The 16,736-nt window shown below is 40.6% G+C and overlaps 1 protein-coding gene across 3 annotated transcripts in view; it reads left to right on the forward strand.

The window, feature by feature from the left end:
• The window catches only part of COL12A1 (collagen type XII alpha 1 chain), a 413,394-nt gene that overhangs the window by 20,520 nt on the left and 376,138 nt on the right, over positions 1 to 16,736 (forward strand). For all 3 annotated transcript variants that reach the window (XM_033936132.1, XM_033936135.1, XM_033936133.1), the window contains exon 2: positions 6,079 to 6,190. In XM_033936132.1, the coding sequence (XP_033792023.1) occupies positions 6,118 to 6,190 (73 nt within the window). In that variant the 5' untranslated portion in view covers positions 6,079 to 6,117. The remainder of the gene's footprint in view (positions 1 to 6,078; positions 6,191 to 16,736) is intronic.

Below are 16,736 nucleotides of genomic sequence, written 5' to 3' on the forward strand. Positions count from 1 at the left end.
TTCTTGCACATTTGTAGTTTTGCACATGAAAATACCGGCTCAATGAAAGATACCATGAACCTGTATGAGTGTTGTCTGGATACTCAAGTGTCTTGAACATTACAGGGTTCTGAGAGCGGTATAGAATAGCAAGAATTCTTGTTATTATTTGTCCTCTATTCGTTGGTTTGATTATTTTGATTTGCTCAAGAGGACTTAGTCCATTTTTTGTGGTTAAGCATAATATGAAATAAGGCCAGTGAGGATAAATATGTACCGGAATTCCTGCCTGATATGAAGTTATCATCATAGGCGAAGGGAGGAGTTTCTGAGGTCTTTTTTCTTAAATAAAAATTGGACAACTTTTTTCAAAATAGATGAATTTTTGAGCTATCTGAAACATATATATACGCGGGTTTAATATATAAGCCTAAGGGCTCCTTTTTCTAAGGTGCGCCAGCATTTTTAGCGCGCACTGAAGATTAGTGGGTGCTAACCCCTGCGCTACACAAAAAATACTAACCAAGCTCTATGGAGGCGTTAGCGTATAGCGCACGTGGCAATGTAGCGCGCACTAAGCATGCGCTAAAACCGCTAGTGCACCTTCATAAAAGGAGCCCTAAATTTGACTGACACACAGCCAGCACCGTTCTTCTAGGCGCCTGACATTTTAGGCGCCATTTACAGAACCAGCCGGCGTCTAACTTAGTTGTTTTTTAATTGGTTAATTGGTGCTGATAATTGACAGTGCCCACATTGGCAGGTGTGATATAGGCGTCTATACCGAGACGCCTACCCATGTCTACCCAAAAATAAGTCTCTAAATAATATGTAATAAAATAAAATATTTATTTATTGGCTAATATGAAATAAGGCCAGTGAGGATAAATATGCACCGGAATTCCTGCCTGATATATATATACCCTGGTTTAATATATAAACCTTAATAGATATCGCCCGAGTAGCTTACATAAAAGTAAAAGTTTCCATCTGAAAGTAGAACTTTGTAGTCAAATTTAGGTGCCATTAACAGAATTGCACCTACTTGCGCCTACATCAGATGGAGCAGTGACAGAAAAATTGATTTTCTTGTTGTGTCGAATATTATATGACGTGGTGATAGAATTGCTAATGGATTTTGATTGTGATTGTGTAGGTGTATATGGGGTGAGTAATCTATTAATAAATCCTGGAGATTGTGCCATTCTGGATCTGAAAGTTAGAAGTAGAATTTTGTAAGTCAGTTGATGATAAATCACATTTACCCCCCCCCTCTACTAAACTGCGATAGCAGTTTTTAGCGCAGGGAGCCCCGCTGAATGGCCCGCGCTGCTCCCGACGCTCATAGGAACTCTAGAAAACTAGCTAGAAAACTAGCGCAGTTTAATGGAAGAGGCCCTTAGGCACAGGTGGGCATGAAAAACATACATACGTGCAATGTAGGCGTGGGTTTTTGTGGCCTACATTGTAGGTGTCTACAGGCACCTGAGCCTTTCTATGCCCAGACTCCACCCCTAACCATGCCTACTTTAGCATTCGGCACTTGCAGGCGCCTGTAGGCACCTGCCAGTGCCAAGAGGTAAGCGCAACTAGGCGCCTCTGAGTTATGAGTGGAACTCTAATTAATGATAATTTTTTAAAAAATTTAATGATGTAATCCAATAATCACACCAATTAAGCTCATAAAAAAATTAAGTTCTGCTAAATTCCGTGGGCAAAATCACATGATCGCCATTTTTCTAGGTGCCTAACCTAGGTACCATATGCAGAATCAGCCCCAAAGTGTTTATGTAAATTGACTCTCCTGAAAATTGCCCACCTTCAGTACAGTGAAACATGGGCAGCTTTAGGTTCATTGAGAGAAAATGTTCCTGGGTATACTTAGAATGAGGGAGGGAAAATTGCATTTTGAAATCTACATGCCTACATTTCCACCACAATTATACCGTCGCCGAAAGGAGACCCAGATGGCTGTGTGTGGCTTGTATTCATGGCAGCCCTCCAAGAGAAAGTCCTCACTTGCTTTTCTAGTAAATATAGAGTATGTACAAAGTCTGTGGGCAAAATGTACACATGAGCTTTGCTTCATTGCGGGTAATTTGAATATTTTCTCTGCCTAGAGATGAGTATTTGCTAGTGCTCATATTGGTCTTTTACTGCTCCTTAAAATTTTAGGCCCCCTTTTATCAAGCTGCATTAGGGTTTTTAAAAAAAATATCGCAGGTCGCTGCAGTAAAAGCTCCGATGCTCGTAGGAATTCTACGAACATCGGAGCTTTTGCCGTAGCGGCCTGCGATTAAAGGCCCTAACGCAAAACTGATTTTAACTTCTGATCAACATGCATGCAATTGACTTTCATATGTTAAAAAGTTCTGAGTCATGTTAACATGTTAAAATTAAAACATAAGTGTGAAATGAACCAAAAATACCCCAAACTTTGGAAAATTCCAGAAACAAAATTCTACATGGCCCTACCATTTATTTATTGGGATTTATTAACCGCCTTATTTTCATGAAGAGATTCACCCAGAGCAGTTTACAATACACTCTTCGGTGTTTTCCTTATCTGTTCCAGTAGGCTGGCAGTCTAACTGAGGTACCTGAGGCAACGGAGGGTCAAGTGACTTGCCCAGAGTCACAGGGAGCAGGCTGGGATTGAACCCACAACCTCAGGGTGCTGAGGCAGCAGCTTTAACTGCTAGGCCACTCCTCTCCTCCATATACTAGATCCAGGAAAGGGGAGTGAAAACAAGTTGGCACTCAACACTAATCTTATAAGGGGCACTCAATTTTAGCGCGCATCCCCAGTATTCTATAACCCTGGGCGCATGTTTTAGGAACGCCACTGACCCACCTATGCCTCCTATGGCCATACCCCTTTTTGGGTTGCACACCATAGGATTTGGGTGCACATTGTTATGGATTAGCATGTAGGAAAATGATCACCTAATTCCAAATTGGTGCCGAAGAGTTCCAATTAGCATCCAATTATTGGCACTGATTGGCTTATTAGCAAGTTTATTTAGGTTCACATCTTGGATCAGTGCCCAGATATCAGCACCCAGCTTTGCGCGGTTTATAAAAGGGGGGGGGGGGGGGGGGATAGGTGACAAAATTCAGTTGTGGATTAAGAATTGGTTTTCAGATAGAAAACACAGGGTAGGGTTAAGTGGTCATTTTTCTCAATGGAAGAGAGTAAACAGTGGAGTGCTGTAGGGGTCTGTACTGGGACCAACGCTATTTAACTTATTTATAAATGATCTGGAAATTGGTATGACGAGTGAGGTGATTAAATTTGCAGATGACACCAAACTGTTCCAAGTTGTTGCAACGCATGCGGATTATGAAAAATTGCTGGCAGACCTTATGAAATTGGAAGACTGGGCATCCAAGTGGATCTGTATCCCCTAAATTTAATGTGGACTAATGCACAATGATGCACATTAGGAAGAATAACCCAAATTACAGTTACTGATGCTAGGGTCCACCTTGGGGGTTAGCACCCAAGAAAAGGATCTGAGTGTCATAGTAGACAATACGATGAAGCCTTCCGCCCAATGTGTAGCAGTAGCCAAAAAAGCAAACAAGATGCTAGGCATTTTTAAAAAAGGGATGGTTAACAAGACTAAGATTGTTATAATGCCCCTGTATTGCTCCATGGTGCGACCTCACCTAGAGTATTGCATTCAATTGTTGTCTCCTTATCTCAAGAAAGATATAGCAGAACTAGAAATGGTTCAGAGAAGAGCGACCAAGATAATAAAGGGGATGGAACTCCTCTCATATGAGGAAAAACTAAAAAGGTTAGGGCTCTTCAGCTTGGAAAAGAGACGGCTGAGGGGAGATATGATTGAAGTCTACAGAATCCTGAGTGGAGTAGAACGGGTACAAGTGGATTGTTTTTTCACTCCGTCAAAAATTAAAAAGATTAGGGGACACTTGATGAAGTAACAGGGAAATACTTTTAAAACCAATAGGAGGAAATATTTTTTCACTCAGAGAATAATTAAACTCTGGAACGCATTGTCAGAGGTTGTGGTAAGAGTGGATAGGGTAGCTGGTTCTAAGAAAAGTTTGGATAATTTCCTAGAGGAAAAGTCCATAGTCTGTAATTGAGAAAGACATGGGGGAAGACACTGCTTGCCCTGGATTGATAGCATGGAATAGTGCTATTTCTTGGGTTTTGGCCAGATACCAGACACCTGGATTGGTCACCGTGAGAATGGGCTACTGGGCTTGATGGACCATTGGTCTGACTCAGTATTCTTATGTTCTTATATAGAATCTGGATGACTGTGCTTATAATAATTGCCTTGTAACAGCGTTCTACTTTTGAAGTTTCTGTTTCCTGATCTACTATTTCTTTCTGACAATTTTTTGATGGGGGTGGGAGCACTCAGTAAATATTTCTCTCTCTCTCTTCTGCCCTCTTTTCACTCCTTGAAGTCAGCAGGTTCAGTCTAGGCAGTCTGTAAATGAATGAGAAGGGAGATGGGAGTGGAAGAGAGGGAAAAGGAGGGACAGGAGAGAGATATTAAGGGAAGAGTGGAGGTTGAGATATTGGAAGGAAGAAAGAGGGATAAAGTAGGCAGATGGTGGGATCAGGATGCAGGCCAGAGACCACTATTGGGCTGAGAAGAAAGAGCTAGAAAAACTAGGTGTAAAGAGTAGGGAGAGTGGAGGGCCAAAAAGTGGGATGCCAGCAAAAATATCATTTTTCGAGACTAGTCTAATTTTATACAAGGGTTGCGTTTTGTACAGCAAATTTCAGAACAAAAAAAAAGAAATTCCAAAAATTGATTACTTTTCAATACTTAAAAATACATAGGGCTCCTTTTACTAAGCTGCGATAGCGGTTTTAGCGCATGCTAAGCGCGCGCTGAATTGCCCCGCGCGCTAGATGCTATCGCCAGCATTGAGCTGGCGTTAGTTCTAGCCACGTAGCGCGGGTTTAGCGTGCGTCAATTCAGCGTGTGCTAAAAAACGCTATCGCCGCTTAGTAAAAGGAGCCCATAGTTCTGTTTATTATGAGGTAGAACATTATACAAAAAAATCAACAACAAGCAACTACTAATATGCAAATTTAAATAAAACCGTCAGATGGAAGAGAAATGTATAGGCATGATTCCATTTTTGTAGCAGTATGATGATTGTGGAGAAGTGTGCCTACTTATAGACCAGTGGTCTCAAACACGCGGCCCTGGGGCCACATGCGGCCCGCCAGGTACTATTTTGAGGCCTTCAGTATGTTTATTATAATCACAAATGTAAAATAAAACAGTTTATTGATCATATGTCTCTTTAGCTATAAATTACAATATGATTATTAAGACTTAGCCAAAAGGAAAGATTTATAAACTATAAAGAGTTTTACCTCATGCAAAATTGTCATTTCTTTAATAAGACATTAACTATTTTTTCTGAGGCCCTCCCAAGTACCTACAAATCCAAAATGTGGCCCTGCAAAGGGTTTGAGTTTGAGACCACTGCTATAGACCCATCTTCCCTCTAGTCATCTGGCACGCATGAGTGCAAGAGAAGCCCCCAGAACACTTTCAGACCAAATAAACAATATGTAAAGTTTTCCACCACTCTCTGGGTGAAGAAGAAACGTAAGGAAGTTCTTCTTCACCCAGAGAGTGGTAGAAAGCTGGAACGCTCTTCCAGAGGCCGTTATAGGTGAAAACACCCTCCAAGGATTCAAGACAAAGTTAGACAAGTTTCTGTTGAACAAGAATGTGCGATGGTAGGGCTAGTCTCAGTTAGGATGCTGGTCTTAGACCAGAGGGCTGCCGCGTGAGCGGACTGCTGGGCATGATGGACCACTGGTCTGACTCAGCAGTGGCAATTCTTATGTTCTTAAATATAAAGAATGCAAAACCGTCGGGCTGTAGTCTCCAGCTGATACTGTAATTGACTAGTTTCTCAGGTTACTAATGCTGCTCCTTCCTTAAGTTTGGATGGAGTTCAAATCTAGCGGTGTTAAAGAGGGCCTCCAGAGAACAACGCAATCTGCCAGGCTTGCCGTGAAGTCATGACACGTCTCCAACTGGTGGTTACCACTGAATTTGTGTTGTTTTTTTTTTTGTTTTCTTTCAGATTCATTCATGCGGTTGTGATCCAGGGGAAGACAGAAACATGAAGATTAGGCTCCATCCAGTTCTAGCTGCCCTATGCACAGCTTTACTCTTAGCTTCTGCGGATGCTCAAGGTAACCTTTCCCTCCAAATGCCTTCAGTGATGGTGCAGAAATTTCCAGAGTCTTTGAGCGCATTCCTTGCTCTCTCATTTGTGATTTCCTCTGGTAACCTGTCTGTGAAAAACAAACAAACAAACACCTCTCCCTTTCCCCGCTCTCTTCCCTTTCTCACTTGTTTGTCAGTCCAACTTGTCACTGAGGTTTAATTTCTCCCACGTTGGTAGCTGTCATTCTTCGTGATTTACAGATGAAATAGGTTTTCTTTGGAAAGGATCAACTGGTTTTTTTTTTTCCATGGAAAGGGGCGGACTGCAAGTGCCCTCTCCAGACTCAGCTACTTGGTGCTCAGGAAGCAAGGGCCTGTGCGAACACGAAACCCGAAATTAATAATTTGGAGCCCTGAAGCACTGGCACACGCCCTCTCTTTGTTAATTACCTGTCTTTGTGCGGTGTGAAGTAAAAAGCAGTTTCTCTAAAAACAAATAATAAAATACTCCAACAGATCTTGGCTTTGTGTGTATGTATGTGTGTGTGTGTGTGTTTGTATATATATATATATATATGATTAGTTTGAGAACACTTTAGAGATCCAGGCCATTCAAAGGACTAAGAAACCCACATTGCTTTTCGCTGTCAATTAATTTAGTTCCTGATTCATCAAGGTTTTGTCCTATAGAGACAGAATGAGAAAAAGCCTTCACGAATCAGTCCCTTAGGAAATAAAAGAAACCTAAACACAGTGCTGAGGTGGGATCATGAGAGCTGCTAACCCATTTTGCTACAAAGACAAAATCTCATTGAATAAAGGAAATGTGCTGAGAATCCCCTTGATAAAAAAAATTTGGAACACATTTTTGAATACGGAGCAAAAACATTCATTTTCTCTGTTTTTTCTTCAAGCATGCAGAATTGAAAAATTTTGCTCTTGAGATCTTTTTGCATAGATTATGGATCGTACTCGACTATGGGTTCATGCAGGAAGCCACTTCAGTAGGGTAAAACTAATCTGTCTCACGACGGTTTAAACCCAGCCCACGTTCCCTATTAGTGGGTGAACAATCCAACACTGCTTCACAATGATAGGAAGAGCCGACATCGAAGGATCAAAAAGTGACGTGGTAGAGCCACATGAGGATGTCTGAATGCATGGCTTCTACTGTGAGTGTAATACCAGGCCATGCAGAATGCTAAACGTGTAAATTTTGTGCATGCAGAACATGTATGCTAAGAGCTAAATTCCATATGTGGCTCCCCCAAAAATTGGTGTCCAAAAAACCTGTTATTCTATAAGCTGTTTGTAACGATAGGTGCGGTTTATAGAATAGCACTTATGCGTGGGAAATGCGACTAAGGGCTCCTTTTACGAAGGTGCACTACCGGTTTTAGCGCGTGCTACAATGCCACACACGCTAGACGCTAACGCCGCCATAGAGCTGGCATTAGTATTTTCTGTGTAGCGTGGGGTTAGCACGCGCAGCATTGTAGCGTGCGCTAAAAACGCTAGCGCACCTTTGTAAAAGGAGCCCTAAATTTTGGCATGGCGGCCCTAATTCTGAAATTACATGTGTAATTTAAAAGTAACTCTGATCTGCTCATTCATTGGCTATTTCTGCGCCCCTTTGTTGACTTCGTGTAAAATTTAGGTGTGGATATCTTAATTGATTCTAATTAATGCCAATAATTGTTTATTAAAATGCCAATTGGCAATAATTAGCTTCTTCAATTAAATTATACATTCATTTTTTGGTGTTTTTTAAAGAGTTTGGGAGTAATCGGGAGGGGGGGGGTGAAGTCTGCTGGATGCATGCACATAAAAATTGTGCAGTTTGCGTGGCTTCTTTGCATGTTGGAACAAAAATGGAAGTGTCAGCGTCACAAAGGTTTTTAGCGCATAAAATTCTTGCAAGGCTAATGTTGACAATTTCATTGTTGCTCCAACCAAGCTCGTTTATCTCCCGTAATTTTTTGAAACCTGCAGGCCCTTCTTTCCGTCTGCAAAGAAGAGAAAACTGGCATTAAATCCTCTCTGCTAACTCTTCTATGCTGCCTTGGACCTGACAAAACATTTCTTGTGTGTCTGTGCCTCAAAAGCAGAACACTTAACGTCCTCCTTACCATATATTTTACAATGTATGGCCAATGCCATCCACGTGAGTTAACAACCACACTCAAACCCCCTCTGCAATATTTGTCTTTTAACCTACGTGTACAACTCAATACCTCTGTGGTTAGAATCACGGTAGCTTTCTTCATTGGCCCCTATGTGGGGGTGGGGCAGGTAGGGATTCATTCTTCACCCACCTCTTTCCTGCAGTCTTCAGCCTCCTGCAACACAAGGTTAAGAAAGCCAAACAACCCAGTGACTTACAAGTGGCCTTCTGAATCCACTAGATTTAGCCATTCTTACATAGTATCAAGGCTTAATTGGTAGAGAAAAAGATGGTGTAACTGTTGAACAGGGGGTAGAAATGGGCAATAGGAGAAAAGGGGCTGATTAGGGAGTACAGAACCTTTTCTCTGCTCTGTTCAGTTCCTCTGGAAATTAAGCCCTGTCAGTATTTATTTCTTAAAATATCTCTTATATAGCGATTTCGAGGTGGTTTACAAAACTGGCTCATTCTGGAAATATGAAACAAATCACATAAAACACCAAAAACATAAAATATCACTCTTTGAGTAGCACAATCATTTTTACCTTGAGGGACTTAGAATCTGCATTCTTTGCTGTATGTTTTAGCGGAATTGTTATTCTTCTGTGCTGTTGAGAGAAAGCCTCTTTCATTCTCTGTTGTTAATGCAGAGGGCCTTCTTCTCTCTGTCTTTGTGCACTCTCATCTATTCTTTGTCTCATGTGGGCATTCTTTTCTTCTCGGCGGTCTCTATGAAGAATCTCTTTTACGAATGGTTATTGGAGCTGACGGATGGTGCCGTGTCCAAGTTTACTTAAGCCGGCCTTTCAGCCATTGTGATTCACTCTGAAGAAATGCATAGCAAGTTGGCAAACACGTTGCTCATGTACATTCCCTTACTATTCTGGTTTCCAGAAGACTTCATGAGGATTCCTTCCTTCATCTTGTGTGTTCACTTGCAGTAATGTTGATCAAGAAAACTCAGATTCGACAGCAACTGGACAGCTGCAAGAACCATGACATCAACCATGGAAGCCTAAGATAACTCTTCCGTAAATGTCCAAGAAGAATCTCACTTTTATGGTTGTTATTATTTTTGAAGATAGTCTCCTTCATTCATGCTGGGGATGAAGTGATACTGTGAATCTCTTCCATTTTGTGTAAATCATTTTATTCCCCCTTTGTTACCTATGGACAGCCTCTTCCCTAAGAACCTATTCTGTTTGGAAACTTTTATCATCTATGTCGCTGCTTGAGAATTGTCATGATTGGGGAGCAAATGCACTAGAATTGGATACATGAAGGGCAGTTTTATAAACTAGGCACCCACATTAAAAAACCCCTAGAATGCATAAATGTCAGCAATATATGTGCATAAGTGTACACTTACCAATGGAAATGCTAGTGGGGCACTGAAGTGCTGGGGAGTCCAGTAGAGCAGGTTTGGAAACCAGTGCCTTAAAATGACGGACTAGGTGAGGAACTCGTTAAGTGGAAAGCATCAAAGGGTAGTAGCAAATGGAGCTCACTCTGAGGAAGGAATGTTACAAGTAGTGTGCTGAAAGGATTGGTTTTTGACCTGATTCTTGTATAGACAGAAGAAGTGGACAGAGATTTAATAGTGGACATTCAGAATAAAGCTGTAAAAGGGGAAGTATTACTAATAGGATGATTTTAACATGCCAATGTTGATTGGGGTATCCCTATTGCAGGGCCTTCTAGAAGAAGGGAGAGCCTGGGTTCTCTACAAGGAGAACGGTTCCAGTAGTTGGTAATGGAACCCACGTGGGATGGAGCCATACTGGACTTAGTACTTACAAATTGAGAAAGTGTTTCTGATGTTACAATGGGTGATCATTTGGCATTCAGTGATCACTGCATGGTGTAGTTTAATATTGGGTCTAGAACCAATACCTGTGGTCTACAACACATGCCTTTGACACAGTGTCCATCAAACAGATTTGGCTCAACACTTTTTAGAACTTTCGGCCCAATAAGCAATACAGACTGTTCCTAGCTTTTAAATTATGTTTTAATACTTTTTAAATGTTTTAATAAATTTGTATTGATGTTTCAATACATAGGAGCACATTATCTCAGTTGATGTGTACAGCTCCTTCCTCACTTTTCTTTTTTTTTTGTTCGTTTTCTGTGGGGTTGTTTCTCTTTGTTTTTGTTTTATAGTTGAAGTAGTTTAATATTAAGACAGGTGTAGAGAGGGCTCATTCAAAAGTGAAGGTTCTAGACTTAAAAAAAACTAACTTTGTTCAGATGGAGGATTATGTCAAGGAACTGTTTTCTGGATGGAAACATCAGGAAGAAGTAGGAAAGCAGTGGGCAAAACTGAAAGGAGCTATTGTAAGAACAACAAACAATTTTGCAAGGAAAGTAAGTAAAAGTAAGAGGAAAGAGAGTAGTAGCTGAGAAGGTAAGGAAAAAGTACAAAATATCACAGAAAGAGGAAGACAAGCAAAAATATCTGTAAAAGTTAAGACAAGCTGGTTGAAATGGAAGAAAAAAATAGCCGACAGTAAAATGGAAGGGGGGGGGTAGGACAATTTTTAGGTTTATTAATGATAGAAAGAAGTGCAAAAGTGACATTGTGAGACTCAAAGTTGAAGAGGAAAAGTATGTAGAAGCTGATAAAGATAAGGTTAAATTGCTTAACAAATATTTCTGTTCTGTGTTCACAGTTGAAGCACCGGGAGTGGGACTTCAGAAGACAAATGCATGTAGGGCTGGAGATAAGGTAGACCCTGATCGATGTTCAGAGGATTGAGTTTGTGAGGAACTAGCTAAACTGAAGGTGGACAAAGTGATACTCTCCTGGCTGATCTTTTCAGTGCTTCTCTAGAATCAGGAGTGGTACTGGAGGACTGGAGAAGGACAGATGTAGTCCCTCTTCACAAAAGTAGAAGTAAGGAAGAAGTAGGGAACTAAGTCTGACTTTTGTGGTAAGTAAATTAGTGAAAACATATTTAAAACAGAAAATAGTTACATTTCTGGAATCCTGTGGATTACGGGACCCAAAGGCAATCTAGATTCACTATAGACAGGTCTTATCAGACAAATATGATGAATTTCTTTGACTGGTTGACCAGAGAATTGGATAGAGGGAGTGTGCTAGATGTGGTGTATTTAGATTTTAGCAAACCCTTTGACAGTGCTCCACACAGGCATCTAATAAATATACTCTTGGGATGGGCCCCAAAGTGACAGGCTGGGTCAAGAATTGGTTGAATGGAAGATGACAGAGGGTAGTGGTTAATGGAGATTGCTCTGAGGAAAGGTATGCTACCAGTGGTGTGCCTCAAGGCTCTGTTCTTTTTAACATTTTTATAAACGATATTGCTGAAGGGTTGTCGGGTAAAATTTGCCTTTTAGCGGATGATACCAAAATCTGCAATAGAGTAGACACACCGGATGGTGTGAATAAAATGAAGAAAGACCTGGCGAAGCTTGGTCTGAAATTTAGCAGTTAAAATTTAATGCTAAGAAATGCAAGGTTATGCATTTGGGCTGCAAAAATCCAAGGGAACGGTACAGTTTAGGGGGACTTGGGTGTGATTGTATGTGATGATCTTAATGTGGCCAAACAGGTTGAAAAGGTGACGGCGAAAGCTAGAAGGATGCTAGGTTGCATAGGGAGACCCTTGGCCAATAGGAAAAAGGAGGTATTGATGCCCCTGTATAAGACTTTGGTAAGGCCTCATTTAGAATATTGTGTATAATTCTAGAGACCTTACCTTCAAAAAGATATAAACAGGATGGAGTAGATCCAGAGGAAGGCTGCTAAAATGGTTGGTGGTCTTCATCATAAGATGTATGGGGACAGACTTAAAGATCTCAATATGTATACTTTGAAGGAAAGGTGGGAGATATGATGAGACGTTTAAATACTTACATGGCCTAAATGTGCATAAGACAAATCTCTTTTATTTGAAAGGAAGCTCTGAAATGAGAAGGCATGGGATAAAGTTAAGAGGTGATAGGCTCAGGAGTAATCTAAGGAAATACTTTTTTTTACAGAAAGGGTGGCAGATGCGTGGAATAATCTCCATTTAGTGGTGGTGGAGACAAAGACTGTGTCTGAGTTCAAGAAAGCATGAGACAGGTATTTGAGATCTCTTAGGGAGAAGAAGAGATAGAAGATGCAGATGGGCAGACTGAATGGGCCATTTGTCCTTTATCTGCCTTCATGTTTCTATGTAAGCAATATTGCCAAAGGGCTGGCTAGTAAGGTTTGCTTTTTTGTGGATGATGCCAAAATCTACACTAGGGTAGACACCCTTGATGGGATGGATAACATGAGGAGGGATCTAGATAAGTTTAATGATTGTTCCTGAATCTGGTAGCTAAGATTTAATGCTACAAAAACCCAAGGGAGCAGTACTGTTTAGACTAGAGCCATCCAACCTCAGCCCTTGCCAGGTCATGTTTTCAGGATTTCTCAAATGAATATGCATGAGATCTATTTGCATATAATGGAAACAGTGCATGCAAATAGATCTCATGCAAATTCATTGGGGAAAATCCTGAAAACCCAACTAGATTGAGGCCCTCAAGGACCAATATTGGATAACCCTGATTTAGAGGATGAAAGACTTCTGTGCACAAAAGAAGAGCTGTATTTGAGTGTGATAATACGTAATGATTTTATGGTGGCCAAACAGGTAGAAATGTGATGGCAAAAACTAGAAGGATTTGATCATCTGTGTTCATTTGTTTTATTTGCTGTAAAATTTTATGTATGTAACATTTTTGTAAACTGTTTTTGGTTTAAAATAGTATAGAAAATTTTAAAATAAAGTAAATAAATAAAATAGAAGAATGCCTGGGTACATAGGGAGAAGAACAGCCAGCAGAAAACAGGAGGTGATAAGGCCTCTGTGTAAGACTTTGGTGAGACCTAATTTAGAGTACTGTGTACAGTTCCGCATCTTCAAAATGCTATAAACAGGATGGAGTTAGTTCAGAGGACAGCTGCTAAAATGGTCAGTGGGTTTTGTTATACATAAGGATCTTAATATGTATACTTTGGAAGAAAGGCAGGAAAGGAGAGGTATGTTTGAGATGTTTAAATACCTCTGTGGTATAAATGAGAACTTAAGAATATAAGCAGTGCTTCTGCTGGGTCAGACCGGAGGTCCATCCCAGCAGTCCGCTCATGCGGTGGCCCATCAGGTCCAGGACCTGTATAATAATCCTCTATCTATACCCTTTTATCCCCTTTTCCTTCAGGAAATCATCTAATCCCTTCTTGAAACCCAATAGCGTACTCTGTCCTATCACACCCAGGTGTCCACCACCCTTTGGGTGAAGAAGAACTTCCTAGAATTGGTTCTGAATCTGTCCCCTCTTAATTTTTCCAAATGCCCTCTCGTTCTTGTAGTTTTCGAAAGTTTAAAGAATCTGTCCCTCTCCACTTTCTCTATGCCCTTCATGATCTTGTAAGTCTCTATCATGTCCCCTCTAAGCCTCCTCTTTTCCAGGGAAAAGAGCCCCAGTTTCTCTAATCTTTCAGCGTATGAAAGGTTTTCCATACCGTTTATCAAGCGTGTTGCTCTTTTCTGCACCCTCTCGAGCATCGCCATATTCTTCTTAAGGTACGGCGACCAATATTGGACGCAGTACTCCAGACGGTAAATCTCTTTCAGTTGAAATAAAGTTGTGGAATAAGAGGGCATATGATGAAAGTGAAAAGGGACAGATTTAGGAGTAACCTAAGGCAACATTTCTTCACAGAAAGGGTGATGAATTTGTGGAAAGGCCTCTTGGTGGAGGTGGTGGAGACGCAGGTCGCATTTCTACTTTCTGCATAAGAACATAAGAATAGCCATATTGGGTCCGATCAAAACTCCGTCTATCCCAGTATCCTATTTCCACAGTGGCCAATCAAGATCACAAGTACCTGGCAGAAATCCAAACAATAGCAACATTCCATGCTACCGATCTCAGGGCAAGCAGTGGCTCCCCCCATATCTGCCTCAATATCAGATTATGGACTTTTCCTCCAGGAACTTGTCCAAACCTTTTTTAAACCAATCTATGTTAACTGTTGTAATCACATCCTCTGGCAACGAGTTCCTGAACTTAAGTATTCTATCCTTCTATTGGTTTTAAAAGTATTTTCCTGTAACTTCATTGAGCGTCCTCTAGTCTCTGTAATTTTTCATGGAGTAAAAAAAAATCGATTCACTTGTACCCATTCTGCACTGCCCAGGATTTTGTAGACTTCAATCATATCTCCCCTCAGCTGTCTCTTTTCCAAGCTGAAGAGCCCTAACCTTCCATTCATTTTATCATCTTGATCACTCTTCTTTGAACCTTTTCTAATTCCGCTATATCTTTTTTGAGATAGGCAACCAGAACTGAATGCAACAAAGTCAGTGGTGAGGAGGAACAGAGGAAAGAGGGAGCTGCACTTTGTTACCATTCACATATGTTTCCAATTTAGTTCAAGCTTAGCCAAGGGTCTGACAAGCATTTCAAAATTACACTGCAGTGAATCTGACAACTTGCCTTTGTACCAAGTCCTGCCAGGAAACCTAGACACTAAAAATGTTATTTAGGAACAAGGCAATTGAACTATTCTGTGGCAATTTAAATTTCAAAAAAGACATTTATATTAGCATGTATTGGTTGCTGCCTCATGGGTTGTAAAGAAATTGTGTGTTTTGCCATTCCATTTCTGCCTGGGAAACTGAGGCGAGAATATTCATTCCCTCTTCCAAAATACCCGTCTGCCTCAGCTGAAGGCACCACAAAATCCATTCAGTTCTCAGTTCTCTGCCTATGCAAGCTAGTTTCTGTCTTTCCTTTTGTCAATGAAGTTACAGGGAAGTACTTTTTTAAAACCAATAGGAGGAAATATTTTTTTCACTCAGAGAATAGTTAAGCTTTGGAACGCATTGCCAGAGATTGTGGTAAGAGCAGATAGCGTAGCTGGTTTTAAAGAAAGGTTTGGACAATTTCCTGGAGGTAAAAGCCCCCATAGTCTGTTGTTGAGACACACATGGAGGAAGCCACTGTTTGCCCTGGATCGGTAACAAGGAATGTTGCTACTCTTTGGGTTTTGGCCAGGTACTGGGGACCTGGATTGGCCTCTGTGAAGATGAGATACTGGGCTTGACCCAGTAAGGCTAGTCCTAAGTTCTCCTACCCTATACCTTAAGTACTTCATTGGCAGGTTAGACATAAATTTATTTGGTAAGTCTAGTTTGTCTTTCATTAAGAATCATTTAATTTAATTTAATTCAACATTTACATCCTATGCTACAACGGTGAAGGAATGCAGAAAATTAAATGATAAAGAACAACTATTGATCCGTTAGTCAAGATTTGGACAGCCAGCAGAAAACACATCTCCCTGGTAATTATCTGCGCCATTGAAGTTACATTACATTAGAGATTTCTATTCCGCCATTACCTTGCGGTTCAAGGCGGATGACAAAAGAGATAAAAAACGGAGGGTTACAATGGAAGAACATTAATTGATTTTTTTTTTATTTTTTTTTTTTTAAATTAAGGACGATACCCAGTGACATCTACGTTGAGGTACCCTCCAATGCCTAATAACGCCTACCTGAAAAGTAGGCGTGGCCAAAATTCTCAATCACCATTTTTGGGGAAAAGGGTCTAGATATACCCAGATGTCGCAAGACAAACACCAAGAGAGACGTAAACTTTTCTTAGCAATGAGAGAACTGAGACAGTAACGCTGGGGGCAAATTTTCTATTACCCTACCCATGCAAACATTTAGTCAAGTATCTTGCACTCAAATATGTTTTTCTTTTACCCGAGCACTTGCGCGCATTCTTGATATGAAGCAGTTGTCTACTGTGTTAATTAAGTTGTATAGGGAACTTTACTGCTAAGCCTATTCTTTTTATATCAAGTTATGACAAGAATTATTATTTCTCTTCACATTTTCTAGGAATTGTCTAAAGATTGATTGTGGTCTAAGAAGGTTTAATTTGTTTTCCTTGAGAATTGATTTAATTTGTACCTGTACAGCTGATTTTCTTGAACAAGGTTATCTTGTGTTTATTTTGAAAATTCAATAAAGATAAAGAAAAAAAAAAAAAAAAAGAAAAGTAGGCGTGGTTAGGAGGCAGAAAATAAGTCCAAACAAACGAAACTGGGGAAGCACAATGCTCTCGGACCTTCGGTTATAATTTATTCAAAATTTCCTTGATAAAAGCAGTAATAACGATACTAACGGAATCCACATACATCGTTGCCCCAGCACTGTTCACAGCACTGCAGCCTCGCGGTTCAGCATTCTGATTCGCAATTTGGGTTTCGCACCGTCTGATTAGTTATTGCTTTCGGATTTCAAGGCTTGTTTCCCACAACTGCCAAAGTTGGTCTATCATATCTTGGATCCCCCGAGGAAGGCGTGTTTAGCCGAAACACAGCCCGTGTT

The sequence above is a fragment of the Geotrypetes seraphini genome, chromosome 3 (assembly GCF_902459505.1).
Source record: "Geotrypetes seraphini chromosome 3, aGeoSer1.1, whole genome shotgun sequence".
NCBI classification, from domain to species: Eukaryota; Metazoa; Chordata; class Amphibia; order Gymnophiona; family Dermophiidae; genus Geotrypetes; species Geotrypetes seraphini.